The sequence below is a fragment of the Prionailurus viverrinus genome, chromosome B1 (assembly GCF_022837055.1).
Source record: "Prionailurus viverrinus isolate Anna chromosome B1, UM_Priviv_1.0, whole genome shotgun sequence".
Lineage (NCBI taxonomy): Eukaryota > Metazoa > Chordata > Mammalia > Carnivora > Felidae > Prionailurus > Prionailurus viverrinus.
In genome coordinates, this window is record NC_062564.1 from 174,807,767 (window position 1) to 174,825,401 (window position 17,635).

General features: G+C 44.5%; 1 protein-coding gene across 3 annotated transcripts in view; it reads right to left on the minus strand.

Annotated features, from left to right (window-relative positions):
- PGM2 (phosphoglucomutase 2) overlaps window positions 1-17,156 on the minus strand; it is a 38,908-nt gene extending 21,752 nt beyond the window's left edge. For 2 of the 3 annotated variants that reach the window (XR_007151623.1, XM_047856436.1), the window contains exons 1-6: window positions 17,011-17,156; window positions 11,818-11,985; window positions 7,275-7,381; window positions 3,474-3,558; window positions 1,444-1,527; window positions 1,112-1,305 (exon numbers count right to left, since the gene is read on the minus strand). Coding sequence is in view for 2 of the 3 variants with exons in the window: in XM_047856436.1 (XP_047712392.1) it covers window positions 1,112-1,305; window positions 1,444-1,527; window positions 3,474-3,558; window positions 7,275-7,381; window positions 11,818-11,985; window positions 17,011-17,061 (689 nt within the window). In the remaining variant the exon portion in view is untranslated. Of the gene's footprint in view, window positions 1-1,111; window positions 1,306-1,443; window positions 1,528-3,473; window positions 3,559-6,224; window positions 7,203-7,274; window positions 7,382-11,817; window positions 11,986-17,010 lie in introns of those variants that run through there. The other variant, XM_047856437.1, reaches the window with a different exon arrangement.
- Between the last annotated feature and the right edge of the window lie 479 nt (window positions 17,157-17,635).

Genomic DNA, 17,635 nt, shown 5'->3' on the forward strand with positions numbered 1-17,635 from the left:
CGCACACGCACAGGTGCGCACACACAGGTTCTCCAGAACTGTGCCGAGGCGTGCTGCCGCCAGTGCTCTGAGTAGCAAACAACTCGAGACCCTTACCCTCGAACGCGCCATTTGCAAAATGGTCACCAATATTTAAAAATGAGGAGATTTCACATGGAAAATTTAGGTTTCTCATTTCTCTTACGGAGAACAAATCAGGCGATCTGGCCGCTCTGGACTTCCATTTGCACATGCTAACACCCAGCCCGTAGGGCCACTCCCTTCAGCTGCAACTGGTCCCAGTGGTCCAACAAAGACAATATTAGAGACGGTCTAGAAATTATGCTTCTTTAAAACCAGTTCTTTCTTGCTGGAGGACAGTCAGCAGTGGTGGGACCCACAGCATGCTACAGAAGGACCACACGGTTACTCAGCTGGTCTGCTTCTTACCTAACTGTACGTATCAAGTCTCTGAGCCACCGGGTTAAATCAATGTGTACAGCATCCCTTACAGCAGAGGAGTCAGGACTAGTAGGGGCTGACACAGAAGGTATCCATGACTAACTGGGGGGAGAAAGGCACGGAACAAACTACACGCACGCTATATTCCTGTTTATGGTTTTGAAACACACTACACATACAATATGCTAGCATATGCACAGAAAATTTCTGGAAAGATACAAAACATCAGTGTTTCCTTTTCCCATGTTTCAGCAAGTTTTTTTTTTACATACATATACACATACACACACTCACATGCATATATACACGTATCTATGATTCTACCACAGAGGTCACTGAAGTACGGCCAATATGTCAGCCACCTGCTTTTGTAAATAATTTTTTTTTTTAACCGAGCTATGTTTGTTGTCATTCACTCGTGTTTCATCTATAGCTGCTTTCCTACCACCACAACAGTTGGGTAGTTGTAATAATACAATGGCTCACAGAGCCAACAAAATTTATTATCTGCCCTTTCAAGAAAAATGCCCAACCCCTGACCTACGGCCTCTAAAACCAGATACAGCTACAGAAGATATACCGAGTGAAGAGAAAAAATTCATGAAAACTGATAGAACTTGGCTGAATCACAAATTTCAACTCACTTGAGGTGAATTTACAATCCATTTACCTGTGAAAACAGTATTTTTTCAGGTCTTCAAAGTAGCTCTTATTGATGGAAGCACTTGGGTCATGAAGCAGTGGACTGCCATTAAGTAAAGAATCATCCCAAGCTTGAGGCCATGGCTCTAGATTTTCTTCAATAGCTTGAGAAATCCCTTTGTCATGAGGAGAGGTGATCTGAGCTCCATTGTCCCAGTAGACCTGGAGGATGTAGGAACATATCCAGATGGGTTAGGGTCAATGGAAATAAAGCCTCTGTTACCTATACCGTAAAGGTATAGGATGCACATAGAATGATACAGGTGTGGAGAGAAAAAAAAAACAAAACAGAATGAATACCTTGTAACCATTATCTTGCTTTGGGTTATGGGAGGCAGTTATCATGATTCCAGCACAGAGTTTCAAATGCAGCACTGTGTAGGGCTGTGCAGGCAGGAAAAAAGAACCGTTTCAAACAAAGAACAGGATATACTTAGTGTGTTTATTGTATATTATTTGTATCAATGTTTCCTTTAATAAACATAAATAACGCATCATTCAATATTTTTGTGCCACACCCAAGTATACTTGCATTTCCCTTAGCGCCAACTCACAGCTCAAAACTCTAGGATGTGCACCCTAACAAGGCACGTGGGGATTTTCCTAGGTGCCTTCTTCTCATTCTGTCTTCCACTTGGTAGAGCGAGACAACTGTTCAAACAAAAAGGTCTAATCTTTCATCTCACATTCTTTTAAGCCTTCTGCTTGGGACAGAAGTGTCTGGATTCAGTTTCTCCCCTCCAATGGCTTTCTCTTCTTTCCCATTTGCTTTTAGGAAATGGTGGAGGGAAATGAAGAAATGGAGACTGCTCCTGTATCTTGCTCACTTATGTCCTACTCCAGGGTTAGAAATCCTTCTCTTGTATTTCTACTCAGCCCCCCACCTTTACAAGACTACTTCTCCAAATGGGGAGAGGGGCTGGCTTAGCCTCCCTGTGATATTGCTTTTGAGACTTCCTACACACAGGCAACCGGAGATTCTAACCATCTGCCCCCCTCCAGCCTCCCAGCAAGCATCTCTGTGGTCATTTGTCCCTTTAGGAGTTATTTTCCATCCCCGAAGCAAAGAAAAAAGGAGAACCACTCTACAGCATGGGGAAATGATCACGACACACTCCTATGATTCGTGTCTGATATAAAAATCATGGCAGTTAACACTTACATAGTACAGAAGCCCAAGGATGCTTGAACACACTGCAATCTTTCCATCAAACCATGAAATCCGAGCTACGTTTTCATGGGACATTGCGTGTGAATTGGCTTATTTACAATCTGGGAGGTGATGCACCTACCTGTCAGCTCACTAGAGAGAGAAAGCACCACACTGTGGGGCTGCCTTCTGTATATTTATGTTCTCTTCTCCACTCCATGTAAATAACTGCATTCTAAGCATGTTGTTGGCTTAATTTCTGAAAATGCATATTCTCAGCATCTGGCCCTGTTCCTAAAAGTTCTAGCTACTTAAAAACAACAGTTGTCATAGTCCCTATTGTCTTTTTCTTTAGGTTCTGCTATATTAAGGATTATATATATATATATATGTATATATATATATATATATACATATATATATATATAAAATCTTACTAAAATATGCCAAGCATGCTTCTTGTCCTGGTCATGAATAGCGTTTAGAATGAAACATTTGTATAAAAAGTTGGCGCATCAACTTGTCAAAAATATTCGGGGTAAGGCACAGTTTGAGGTAAATTCAGATTTAGACCCAAGACATTTCTTTTGGGACCCGAGACATTGTGCCAGTGAGAAAAAGAACTACAAATCAAATGAAAACACAGATGACCAACAAAATATTTTGCTAACTAGCTAAAATATCCTTTTAATGGTAACTAAAGAAAAACCGCACTTAGAAAAAAATCAGTTCTGGGGCGCCTGGGTGTCTCAGCTGGCTAAGCGTCCAACTTCAGCTCAAGTCATGATCTCACGGCCCACGAGTTTGAGCCCAGCATTGGGCTCTGTGCTGACAGCACAGAGCCTGGAGCCTTCTTCGGATTCTATGTCTCCCTCTCTCTCTGCTCCCCACCTCCTCATACTCTGTCTCTCTCTCTCAAAAATAAATAAAATGTTAAAAAATAAAAAAAAATAATAAAAATTTTTAAAAAAGAAAAAAATCAATTCTGACATATTGAAAGTTGAACACCATACAAATATTACTAGAATGTGGGAAAACATATCCAGAGAGATGAGAGCATATCTGATAAATGCCAAGGGGCTCTTCTGTCACATAAATACCCAAAGCCCAAAGACTAAAATGCAGCCATGTCCCATCCCTGACCCCGTGATAGAAAATTATAAACAAAAGGGATACTTACCACAAAGGGGGTTGGGGTTATATCCGAAAAGAGGTACACAGGAATCCCTTGGGTAATAAATGTGGTTGCAGCAAGTCGGGCAAATCTGGAAATGCAGTGTGATGGGGGAGAAAGGAGAACAGGGCTGTCAGGACTGTGCATGACAGTGAAGCAGGAAGTGAATGCCCACCCACTTCTTTAGGTTCATTTGTTATATTTCCATTGGCATAGAACATTCAAGCTGGAGGAATCTTAGGAGTCGTCTCGTTCCACCCTTTTGTTTGACAGACATGGGACTAAGGCCAAGGAAAGCCAGAGAAGTCATCCCACGTCCAATGGCCACACAGCAGCTAAGCCAGGGCTGAGCCCAGCAGAGGGCAATTCTGCCCCCGTGGGACGTCTGCAGTGTCTGAGGCATTTTTGATTGTCACTGGAGACTGGGGTACGTGCTACCAGCAGGCTAGAGGCCAAGGATGTTGCCTCACATCCTATAATGCACACAGCAGTCCCCAACAAAGAATTATCCAGCCAGTATGAAGTCACATGTCAACAGTGCAGAGGCTGAGAAATCCCAGTCTGAAGTTATCACAATCCAGCATGAGCCACACAGACTAGCATTTGATTAGATGTTCTCATAAAACATAAGGCATATTGACATATGTGTGAGTGTGCATGTGATGTGTGTGTGTGTGTGTGTGTGTGTATGTGTGTATATATATATATATACACACACATATATATATGGCATATATACATCTTGGCTCCATTCATTCGTTTAAGAAAAGATTCATTTTTAATTTATTTTTAATTTATTTTATTATTATTATTTTTAATATAATTTATTGTCAAGTTGGCCCTCATACAGTATATATAGTGTGCTCTTGGTTTTGGGGGTAGATTCCCATGATTGATCGCTTACATACAACACCCAGTGCTCATCCTAACAAGTGTCCTCCTCAATGCCCATCACCCATTTTCCCCTCTCCCCGCCCCCCCCCCAATCAACCCTCAGTTTGTTCTCTGTATTTAAGAGACTCTTATGGTTTGCCTCCCTCCCTCTCTGTAACTACTTTTCTCCTTCCCTTCCCCCATGGTCTTCTGTTAAGTTTCTCAAATTCCACATATGAGTGAAAACATACGATATCTGTCTTTCTCTGACTGCCTTATTTCACTTAGCATAATACCCTCCAGTTCCAACCGCATTGCTGCAAATGGCAGGATTTCATTCTTTCTCATTGCCAAGTAGTATTCCATTGTATATATGAGCCACATCTTCTTTATCCATTCATCAGTTGATGGACATTTAGGCTCTTTCCATAATTTGGCTATTGTTGAAAGTGCTGCTGTAAACATTGGGGTACATGTGCCCCCGTGCATTAGCACTCCTGCCTATTTGGATAAATTCCTAGTAGTGCTATTGCTGGATCACAGGGTAGTACTATTTTTAACTTTTTGAGGAACCTCCACACTGTTTTCCTGAGTGCCTGAACCAGTTTGCATTCCCACCAACAGTGCAAGAGAGTAAAAGAAGACTTAAATCTTTGACACTGACATTTTTCTCATCTTCCATGGTGGCTAGCTTAGGGCAGGACAGAACTGAGCATTGAATCTTTCTTGCAGCTTGCAGTGAAATATTTTGTCACAATAACTGAGCAGTTTTCTTCCAATGAACTACATTATGCCATTACAGGATTAAGCAACCAGATATATATTCATTCTCTCCCCAAGTATTTCTTGGGACCAGCCTTATCCAACACTCTTCTTGGAGCTGGGTGGGCACAAAGAGATCTCTGTGCTTTAACAACTCAAGCGTTAAAATTCTTAGGATCCACAGAAACACAAAAATGATTTTGACAGTTAAAAAAAAAAAAGGCTCCATACAAGGAGACTCATAAAAAATAAAACTCAGCAAAAACAATATTAATAAAAATCTGAATTAAGTCTAAACTTCATTTATTAGAATTGAAGTGACTTGACATGTTTATCATGTGTTCTGGCTGCTTTTAAAGGCACTGACTTAAAAGGAGCAAGGGAGACACTCAGCATATACGTTACATATACAAACTAAGTTACAGATCTGCACAAGAGAGATCCAATGTGTTCTCTGCATATGCTTGACAGCTACTGTTTATGTTTCCCACCAGATATTTAAAATTGGAAGATTAAAGAATAAGTAAACAGTTCCTTACATAAAATTCTGAGACCAATCATTTCTAGCTCTTTAAGAAGTTTCCATTTACTCATCATGAAGGTTTTACCAGGTATTGGTTTAATATTTATGCTACAAGTTCTAAACATCTTGCATGTTGTAGGTGATCGAGAGCGACCCTGAGCTCCACTCCATCCCATCAAACACTGAGACGTGAACCATAAACTCATATAGCAGTCACTTCAAGGAAATGATATGGCTCCAAGGCCAGAGCAAGAGATATCTGTAACTTCACTGATAACGTGAACATGTTTGAAGGATATATCAACCAGAAGCAGGATAGTCAGCCTAAAATGAAGCAATTTCAGAAGCTAAACAGGCACCGTTGGCCACATACGTGCACTGGGTGCCCTCTGGCTGGAGGATGTGACCTGCCCCTGGGGCCAGGAAAGCGCATGCTTATGCCCTAATTCTAACTGTAAATTCACGAAGTGGAAACTGACAAACTGATATTCTGGCTGATACTACATCACTCTCTTACAAACACAGGGCTACAGTTTCTCTCTTGCTTTGTTGACAAAAAACACATTTTTGAGCCTGCAGCTTAAAAGCAAAAATCTTACGTCATTCGGAGTTCAGTCTGGTGGCTGGTGTCATCTAATCTTATGCCCTGGCTATGCTCCCCTCCTCGAAGCTGCACATTGGTTCCCGTCAATGCTTCTCTCTTAGATTAGAAATTCCTGATGGGCAAAGGATTAGGACTCTATGAACTCATCCTGCACTATCTAAAGTTATGGAGACTTTTCATCAATATTAAATATTTGTATGTTCTTCCAACCTCAGAAACTACTAATACTCTTACTCTGGAGTGACAAAAAAAAATTCATCATAATAGGGGAAGTGTTCAAGTAAAAGAGGGAGTCGAGAGCAGCGGTTGGCAATCTGCAGCCCATTTTGTAAATAAAGTTTTATTGGAACACCACCACGCCCACTCAGCATGTATAACCTATGTCTGTGCTTGTGCTCCACGCCAGAGTCGAGTAGTTGTGACAGACTTGCAGTCCACAGTGTGTAAAACGTTTACTACTGACCTTTTAGAAGTAAAGTTTGCTGACCGCTGGTGTCAGCTTTGTTACGCTGAAATTGTGGCTCCTTCTCTCACGTCATGATCTCAGAGCACAGAGATAAAAGTACACTTTATAGGCTGTTGTGACAATGAAATGAGTAAACACCTGAGGGCCTAGTTCATATTCAGCACTCAAATAACTGCTATTCCCCTCATCACCGTCATCATCTGCCTTTGGCTACAAGAGGGTCCCAGTGGTTTGGAAATAATATAAGAATGCAGCTTAAAGCAGGTGTTCAAGAATGGGAAGAAGCTCCTGCAGCTTATGAATAGTGGAGGAAAAAAATGACATAAGAGGAAGAAAGCGAGAGGGAGAAATAATGTTGCCCGTTTAAAAAAATGTCTTTCATTTAGATACACATTAACTTCTAAATTGTCTAAATAATTTCATTCCCTTAAATGAAAAACTAGAATTCTTAAAGTTGCAAGGCAGAACGGACTCCTTTTTATAGTTAAGCCATTGTAGCTGACAAATGAATGTAAAGTGATTAAAAACAAACCCACCAAATACACTACAAAAAAAGGCTTCTTCAATATCCTTAAATACCTTCTGCTGTTGCCTCCACTTGGTGGATGAGCTCGAGCATCGAAGCTAATCACAACACCTCTTTGCTTCAGGTCACTGAATTGTTTTTCCAGGTATCTGCAAAATCCCTGAAAAATATCCCACGGATAATGAAACACACTGAACAATAAGAAACTAACAGCTTCAGTTATTGTCTAACTATATGTATCAGGTACTGTGCTAGATACTTAGTATCTATTACCCAGATCAGTTTTGCCAAGGAATCCCATTTTATGGATGGGAAAGTTAAGGCTCAGGGAGGCTTGCCGGACACATGAATAGCAGAGCCTGGATTTCTGCCTCGGTCTGCTTGCAGGCAATATAGTGCAGGGGTTCAAAACACACAGCATCTGTGGGCTTCATACTCTACTCTGCCACCTATGAGCAAATGACAAATCCCTTAATCGCTTGGTGCCTCAGTTTCCTGTTCTGTTTTCTAGGAAAACAACAGTACCTACCCCAAAGGGCTGTTTTAAGGATTGAATTAATATGCTAAGTGCTGACAATCCAACACCAAGTAAGCACTATGTGTTTGCTGTTATGAACATTATTTTTATTATTTTCCTTTAAAGTCTATATTCCTCCCTTTACACTAGTTCTAAAATGTCTGGGGACAGGGAGGTGTTTCAGACATTTCAGCCTCCTCGGTAACATCAGAAGGTCAAAGAAACTTAATATGCTTTATAAGCCTTTGGCAATCATCTGGTCTAAACCTGTTCTACTTGTGATCTTGTTTTCTAGCAAGCCAAACTTTTATGGAGGCCTTATCAGTCTAATTGCATGGCATAGCCAATTATACACATAAAAATTGTGCAGAGTTTGGGCTATTATCATCTGCCTACAATTAATGGAACATGCAATTCCTGTATCTCAGTGTGTACAATAACCTCACATCAATCTGAAATATGAAAGATTAGAAAACAGTGAACTTTGAACTCAATAGGTTTATATCACTGGACAAAATAGGTTTTATTACAGAACAAATAGAACTCTGGCTGATTGGGTAAGAATATTACTTATTTCACTTCGACTGCAGGAAGTCTTTTTTTTTTGGTCCCCTCCCTTGAAGGAAGTCTTTTAAAAATAAATATAACTTATTTTTGGTGGGGGAGATACTTCACAGTTTTGTGGCCAGAGCCGTGCCAGTTGAGAATACCTTCTGTTTTCCCCCAAAATATTGTGTTGGGCTGATCTTCTGAGTTTGAGTGATATAGGAAATAAGGACACATGTGCATTGGTTTTGTGGGTTTTCCTGAAGGTACTCAGATGCTCCTAAGGCTTCCATCAGCGACAGCACCCTCTCCCCAGCCCCACTCAGACCCTGTCCTATGGCCCCAGTGTTTAAGAGCACAAAAAGCACTCAGTGTAAGCCCAGAACCCTCACAGCCCCAAACTTCTTTAAAAAAAACTCTGAGGCTGGGGCACCTGGGTGACTCAGTCAGGTGAGTGTCTGACTTCAGCTCTGGTCACGATCTCCTGGGTTCATGAGTTGAAGCCCCACATTGGGCTCGATGCTGTCAGTCTATCAGTGCAGAACCCACTTCGGATCCTCTGTCTTCCTCTCCTTGCCCCTCCCCTGCTTGTACTCTCCCCAAAATAAACAAATATTTAAAAAACAAAAAACAAAAAACACTGGGGCCAGCTGAGACTAAGGATTCGAGAAAATGGCTAAGGGAAGAGGGAAAGTTTATTCTAGAGAGGACTCAGTGTGGGATCAGGGAGGTTTTCAGAACTGAAATGTTATCAAAGGACATAATAAAGGAATTCTGTACACTTTCAAAATCTCAAACTATGAGTGGTTTGTCCTGGGAATCCTCTTTCTCTGATTTTGAAACCACTCCTAAGACTTTAAAAACGTACCTGCTGATGTCAAAAACCTGTCGTACATTTAAACATCCTTGTCTCCCATTATAAATGTTCCAGAGTAGGCTGGATAATCAGGTCAAAGTGGTGGGGACTGTAGAAGAAATTATCACAAGGGGTGGCTGGTTGAATCAGCGGACCTTTAAAGGATCTCCTCATTTCAGTTTTGTGGGATTCTTACAATCACAAGGTCTCCCCTCAGAAGGGGCCAATTCCCCTAGGGGAGACGATGTGTGAGACAGGGCCTAAGACCTTTCTGAGGATAGATTTCATCATACTCAGAAACTAGATGTAGATGAATGTAGGAAAAAAGGCTCCAAGTTCATCTTGAATCCCTTAGAACCCCCTAGCAATTAAGCCTAATGGAGACGTAACCAACTGGACTTTCCAAAGATAGCCATATGGATACATCCCATTCCCTGTGCTCCTCTAATGGGACAGTGACATTCCTCCATTGAGAGGTGGGTATCTATGTGCCCTCTCCCTGAACAGGAACAGCCTTGAGTCGTTCTAACAAACAGAGCATGATGGGAGTGAATTTGTGTGACTTTCAAGGCTAGGTCATAAAAATCAATAGGGTTTCCACCTGTGCACACTCTCTCTGGATGCTGTCACTGGCTGCTCTCCAAGCCATACTGTAAGGAAGCCCGGGGCACACAGAACGTTCCAGCCCCAGCTTAGCTCTCAGCCAAAAGTCAGCAGTAACTGCACATGTGTGCTTGAATGAGCTCTCAGGTGATTCCAGCCTCTAAGCTGGCTCAAGGGATGCCAGGTCCAGCAGAGATGAGCTGTCCCGACTGAACTCCACCTGTATTATAGATGTGTGAGCAAAATAAATGTGGTTGTTGTTCAAAACCGCTATGTTTTGGGCGATTAGTTATACAGCCCTGGTACCTAAAGCAGAGGGTGACTTTCCTGAGCGGCACGATCCCATGCAAACCATAAACTAGAACAGGATTCCCAGGCTCGCTCCATTCTAGCCTTCCCTCCAAGAAGATCTCAGGGAGCCCTATGGCTTACAGAAATTTGTAGCCAGGGTTCCCATGGCATAAGTCCATACCCTGACACAAGACTTCCTTATTTGGGTTTCACTAGAACATGCTCAAGTCTGCCTTTTATGCTGGGAGATACGTGTAAGGTACACGTAATCATTAGTCATTTTTTTCTAGCCTTTTTACCTTTCAGAATTAAAGTCACCTACATTTTCTCTCTCTCTCTCTCTCTCTCTCTTTTTTTTTTTTTTGAGAGAGAGAGAGAACGTGCATGAGTGCACAAATACAAGTGGGGGAAGGGCAGAGGAAAAGGGAGAGAGAGAATCCCAAGCAGGCTACACGTTGTCAGTGCACAGGCCGACACAGGGCTCGATCTCACAAACCAAACCGTGAGATCATGACCTGAGCTGAAATCAAGAGTCGGGTGCTTAACCGACTGAGGCACCCAGGTGCCCCAAAGCCACCTTCATTTTTAAACAAGCATATGTAGTTGAAGAAAGAGAATAATCTGTTCTTCATTTCCCTCATAAACAAAACTCCGGGTACTCCATGGGAGCTCTTCTGTTTCATCAAAGGATTCATGTCTATTCCTGGCAGTTGGCTGTAGACTCTGACAGTAAAATTCACAAATGAAAGCAAAGGAACTCAGCAGTAATTTCCACTTATACTACAAATTAAAATGAAATAGAATCAGCTCCCGGGTATTCTGGTAGTTAGAAACGTTTTTCAACGCTTGCACCTGCTCCACCATTGCAAAAATTACAAAACCATAAAAGTCATCAGTTTAGCAGGTGGATTTGCACTGGAATGAAAGTTCCACGAGGGAATCTGTCTGTTTGAGTCACACTGTTATATCTCCAGAGCGTGGCACAGAGTAGGCATTCAATAAATCTCTGCTGAATGAAAGGAAGAAAGGAAGGCTGTATGATTTTTTTTTAACGTTTTTATTTATTTTTGACAGAGAGAAACCGCAAGCAGGGAGAAGGCAAAGACAGAGGGGATAGAGGATAGGGAAGCGGGCTCTGCTCTGACAGCAATGAGCTCGATGCTGGGCTCGAACTTATGAACCGTGAGATCATGACCTGAGCCAAAGCCAGACACTCAACCGACTGAGCCAACTAGGCTGTATGAATTTTGTATGAATTTTGAATTTGTATGAGTTTTGTATGAATTTTGAAACAAGTTACCCCTTTAACCAACTGCACAAGCCTTACTTTACTGAGTAAATGTCCCTGTGCCTTGGCAAATCCACAAGTCCCGGCCAAAATTAAAACAAATTAGGTGCCTCAAATGCAAAAGGAGCCTGGGGTTATATTAACTGAGGAGGCGTAATGCCTTAGTAGTCTATCTATAGAAGCAAACCAAAGGCCAAGCCTGTACATGCCTAAAGGTTAAGAAATTAAAACCTAAGGACAGCTAATCACAAACTGCCTGCAAGACATTCCCAAATAAGGCAACCACTCCCAAATCCTCGAATTGCCTTGCCTTGCCTCTTCCTCTCCTATGTAAGTCTTTCTTCCAGCCCCTGCCAGTGGGACGCTAACTACTTCCGGTTTGGCACTGACCAATTCAAACAGAAACGAACTCTTAAAACGTTTACCATGCCTCAGTTTTATCTTTTAACGCTGGGGATGTGTTAAGAATGACCAAGAAATATGAAAATGTGGTACCTGTGTAGTCTGGATGATGGTCAAGCCATTCATACGAGAAATTCCTGCTCCCATTGGGGCTCGAAGGCCAGCTGTCCCGAACTCCATTCGGGCCCCAAAGCATTTTTCTAGTTCTTCTTTATTCCCATCTGCAATTAGTTGTTTCACTGACTCCAAAGTTAAAGGATTCTGCAAAACAGAAATGTATACAACAGACACAGCCGGCTGAATAGCAGAATAAAAAATCTGAAATATATATTAAAAAAAAAAACCCACAATGAGTGAACCTATAGAGGAATAATGTATATATCTGAAAAGATACATATATATGTAAATATGTATACATATAAATATATATACATACATATATATATTTGACGAGCCATATATATATGGCTTCTCAGTTTTGCAAGTTGAAATATGAGTAAGTTTTTTTATTGTTAAACACAATGTTTCATTAGTTTCAGGTGTACAACACCATGACTCAATTTTTTAAAAATTATAATGTGTGATACTGTGATATGATAAGAAATACTATTTTGGTTTTGTCCCCGGCTCCTAGAACAGAGCTTCTAGAACCCTTGGCATTTCCTGAGAGGCAGGGGTGAGAGTATCTTTTGTTATTCACAATAAGCCCCTACAAACCACACCAGGAGTTTATGCTAATAGAGTGACTCCTGAGGGTGGGGCTGGTTGCCAGGGGAACCAGCTTGGGATTGGTGGGCTCGGAGATTGAGTCCACTCACCAGTGGCCAATGATTCGATCGCGCCTAGGTTAAGAGAACCTCCACAAAAACTCTCAGTAACTGGATTCGGAGGCCTTCTAGGCTGGTGCACACTTGGGGTGCTGGGAGGGCAGCATCCCTGGAGAGGGCGTAGAAGCTCTGCAGCCCTTCCCACACACCCTACCCTATGCAGCTTTCTCATTTGGCTGTTCCGGAGTTGTATCCTTTATAATAGAACTGGTAATAGTAAGTAAAGTGCTTTCCTGAGGGCTGTGAGTGGTTCTGGTAAATTATCAAACCCGAGGAGGGGGTCTCGGGAACCCTTGATTTATCACTGGTTGGCCAGGTGACCACCTGGGGCTTTGGACTGACATCTGAAGTGGGGGTAGTTTTGTGGGACGGAGCCCCTAAACTCAGAGAGGGAGGTCTGTGCTGACTCTGGGTAGTGTCGGAATTGAGTTACATTGTAGGATGCCCAGTTGGTATCCATGGAGAGTTGGAAATTAACTTGCTGTGGAAAAACCACACATTTGGGGTCGGAAGTGTTGTGAGTATAAGAAAATAGTTTTCTCCTTTATTTTTTTTTTAAATTCTTTTAATGTTTATTTATTTTTGAGAGAGAGAGAAAGAGTATGAGCAGGGGTGCGGGCGGGGGCAGAGACACAGAATCCGAAGCAGGCTCCAGGCTCCGCTCTGTCAGCACGGAGCCTGATGCAGGGTTCAAACTCACAAACTGTTAGATCATGACCTGAGCGGAAGTCAGACGCTTAACCGACTGAGCTACCCAGGAGCCCTGTTTTCTCCTTTATAATACGTTATTTTTTTTGCCCATCAAGGCAAGTGCTTTCGGAGAAATGGAACGAACACATGGTTTTGGGATCTAACACCCAGAATGGAATGCCAGTCACATCATCACGTACCAACTCTGTGTACTTGGGTAGCCTACTTAGCTTCTTGAATTCTCAGTTTCCTCATCCGTAAAATGGGAACAGCCTAGAACCTCTTTTACAAGGTGGTTTGGAGGTACTTTACATCAAATTAATGGAAAACATTTTTCTCTGCTTGGCATTTAGTTCCTTTTCTTCCCTAATATCTTCAAATTTTCCCACAGAGTTGTGCGATTATACAATTTAAATCAAAACCTTACTAGAGCACCTGGGTGGCTCAGTCAGTTAAGCGTCCGACTTCAGCTCAGGTCATGATCTCATGACTCCTGGGTTGGGGCCCCGTGATGAAGGGCCTGCTTGGGACTCTGCCTCTCTCCCTCTCTCTCTGCCCCTCCCCCGCTCAAGCTTTTTCTCTCTTTCAAATAAATAAATAAACTTAAAAAAAACTTACTATTGTCATGTCATAATTTGTACAATTCTCTCAAATGTGAAGCATGCAGTGGGTGCAAGAGACAAATAACAAAAACCCCAATTCATTGATGGGGATCCTCAGAGGTTAAGTGACTTGCTTGAACATTGATCTAGTGCTTTTTCTATTACATGAACTGTTTCAAATAGATGCTCACGTGAACCATTTAAGTTCACTTTACATTGCCCTATTTTCTTTGTACAAGAGTTGCAGACAATGTTAAGAATGGAGGGAAATGACAATCACATTAATTCCACATCAGGTTTTTAAAGAAGGACTTCAGAGGAACAAGAGAGTAAGCACTTTATCTTACAGTCACGGTCCAACTAAATGAACCTGCAGCCAAGATATGCCACGCCATTAAAATTTGAAATGCTATTGCAATAAAACCTTTGCTTTCTGGAATGGAGCCCACATTTCCATATTGTTCTACCTTGATTAGGATCAAGTAAAACCCCACCTTTTGGGTTAAGAGCCATAGCCGGTGATCCTAGAGCACCATCTGAGCAACCAGATTGTCAGGTGCCCTCAAGGAAGGGCTCAGATCTGGCACATTAAAGAGGTTCAATAAATATTTGCTGAGTGAATGAGAAAACACAGACTTTAAGGTCACACCCAATATCCAGTGATTCCCCTGTGTACAGGGTAGATTTGGAAAATGCCACCTGGCCTTTGATAGCCATCAAAGACCTAATAGCCTGAGAGAAACCAAAGGAGGCAGAGAGAGAAGAATACAAAGTCAAGAGGGCGGCAGAGATCAGAACCGGCCCTGAGTGTGACTAAAGCTGACAGCTGAGACACAGGGGATGAAGGCACAGTGGAAATGCAGAGGGTGCCTGCCTTGTGCAGTGTGCTGTGTCAGGCCCTCTGCACCAGTGAGGGAGTGGACAGGGTCAGCTATACAACGTGGGGGAATCAGACCAGAGGGCTTGCAGTGCCTTTGGTGGGCAGGACGTTCCCCACCCGGTGTCTGTCTCAAACCAAGGAAGACACTGAGACAGGAAGAAACAAGCAAGAGGAGCCGTAGAAATTAAAAACTAAAAAGGATAACATCCCCTTTGCCTCTACCCAGGGAAGTACTCTCTCTCCATATACAGATACAAGATCTTGCAGAAGTTAGGTTTTGACTTCTTCAAAGAGAATGTTTCATGGGTTTAAAACACACGATCAATTATGACTTTAAAAGGATTCTACCCACCTCAAGTTACGAAGTTATCACAAATGGAAACATTTTCCCCTCCCTAAAGAATTACCAGGCTGTCTTTCCAGGAAAAGAAAAAGCAACCCAAGGAGTTGCCAATAGCATCCTGGATGGGATGTGCTCACATTTCAAGTACAGGGGCCCCGGGGAAGGAGGAAGGCCTGGCCCCTGCTGATAGAGTTTACAATCTTCCTTCTTTCACCCTACCAGTATTTTAGGTGTCTGCTAAGGCCAGTGCCCTGTGTCAGGCTCTAAAAACCATGTACGTTAGTGGAGGAGTGGACAGGCACGGCTGTATAATTTGTCTGGGCCCAGTGCAAAATGAAAATGTGGGACTCCTTGTTCAACAAGTGAATTTCAAAACAGGACAGCAGAGGATCGTACCAAGTGCTGGACCCTCCTAGAACAGGGTCGTGCCACCCAACACATGTCCTGCCTTCGAAGTCAGCCCTGGTGGGCCAGACATTAAACAAATACACTTACAAACAAGTTTTTGTGTGTGTGTTGTTTTTTTTTCTGGTTTGTTTTTTGTTTTGTTTTGAGCAATGCAGACCAATTAGGGAGACATAATTTATCCCTGGTTGCCAGGGAAGGCCCCTCTACATAAATCACATGTAAGTTCAGGCCAGAAACAGGAGTTAACAGCTTGAGAAACAAATTCAGCAGAAGAGGAAGGAACATTCCCGGGTAAACAAACAGCCTGCCCCAAGGGGCAAGTAGGAGAGTTAAAGAAGGGAGGAGGTGCTGTCTGCTTTGGGGTCTCTTTGCTCCTGCACCTAAGAGAGGGAACAGGAGAAAAGCTAGCGGTGCTGTGCTCAAGGAGTTCCCTTCTGTCATTCCAACAAAGTCGGAGACCAGAAGAAAACGCCTGAAGCCAGGCGGGCCCAATCAGGAGCACGCACGTTCTCAACCAAGCACCTGGGAGAGGTGGATGGGAATACTGCTCCCTGCAAAGTTCCCAGGAGCAAAAGGAATAGGCTGGACGGAACGATTCTGGGTTTCTGGGGATGCACAGCGTACTTCTAAAGGACGAGCCAGCGGTCCGAGTGACGCGGGCACGCGGGCACGCCCCAATTGGACGCGGCCCCAGAGCCCCGCCGAGTTCAGATCAGCTCGGGCTCGCTCTCCCTCTCCCGAACTTGGAGCCCCAGACGGCCAGAGGGCTGGCTTTGTCCCGGGACAACTTTTCCGGGCTTGCCCCGGCTTTGCCACGTGCAGGCCAAACACAAGGAGGCCTGGCCACCCCAGCTTCCTCGCTCTTCCGTCTTCCCGCATTTGATGAGAAAAACAACTTAGTCTTTCTGGATTGCTGCCAAGTCATTTTACTTTATAACCCTGCTCACACCCAGAGGGATTTCCGCCCCAAGTTTTCCTTTGCTTTTCCCGGGGCATCTTTTAAATAACCACTTAGAGTTCAGCCCGGAGGAAAAGTTAGTGACCGCCGCCCTAACCACCTTATACTGGGTGCTTGCTACCGTACCCTCTCTCCGGCTCCCCGGGACGTCATACCTGGGACGGAGGACTGACCTTGCCCCGGCTCTCTGCATACCGCCCCCCTCCCCTTGAATCTGTAAGTAATACAACAGTGAGTGGCTCTACTTCCTTTGTGTAGATGTATTGCAACCGCGCCTTGCATCAATATGCCCCGGTGGGTTCCACTTCCCCAAAGAGGAAGCCCGGCAGCTGAGGGAGCGAGCTGTGGCCTCAAGGGGGTGTCTCCCTATGACAGGTCGTAGCAGGTCGTAATCTGCATATTCGTAATTCGGTACTCCACCTCCGTTTCTCCACCGGCCGTGGGCCTTGCAGGTGCGAGCGGCCGGAGGGAAGGAAGCTCAGGCACCCGCACTCCCCGCAGGAAAGGTGGGGGCTCCTGGGGCGTGCAGAGGAACCCCACTTCTCCATCCGACGCTCCCACACCCTGTCGTCCCTCACCTTGTCCCATCGCAGCCACCGCGCAGTCTCCTGGTCCAGCCGGGTGTCCATGCCGAGACCGCAGCCTCCCGGAGCCGCCGCCGCTGCCTTCCAGGCGCTGCCAGCAGCCCAGTGGGGAAGGACTGCCCTTCCGGCCTGTCAGGGAGAGGCCCAGGAGGGGCCGGCAGACGCGGAGGCGGGGCGGGGAGAGGCGGAGGCGGGGCCGAGAGAGGCGGAGGAGGGGCCAGGCCAGACGGAGGCGGGGCCGGGAGAGTCGGAGGAGGGGCCAGGCCAGGCGGAGGCGGGGCCGGGAGAGGCGAAGGCGGGGCCGAGAGAAGCGGAAGAGGGGCCGGAGAGACGGAGGCGGGGCCAGGCCAGGCGGAGGCGGGCCGGGAGAGGCGAAGGCGGGGCCGAGAGAAGCGGAGGAGGGGCCGGGAGAGGCGGAGGCGGGACTGGGAGAACGCGCTGCTGGGAAGGGTGTGTTTTGGAGGAAAGTGATGAACTCAGTCTCCTAGCAGTTTAGCCGAGTGCCTCCGCGTGGACGGGGAGTGGGGAGGGGGTGGGGGAGGAGGAGCTGGGCCGGATGAGTGGGTGGTCTGGGAGGGGGCCAGCGTAGTGGAGGGTGGGGGAGGGGGGAGAGGGGTGC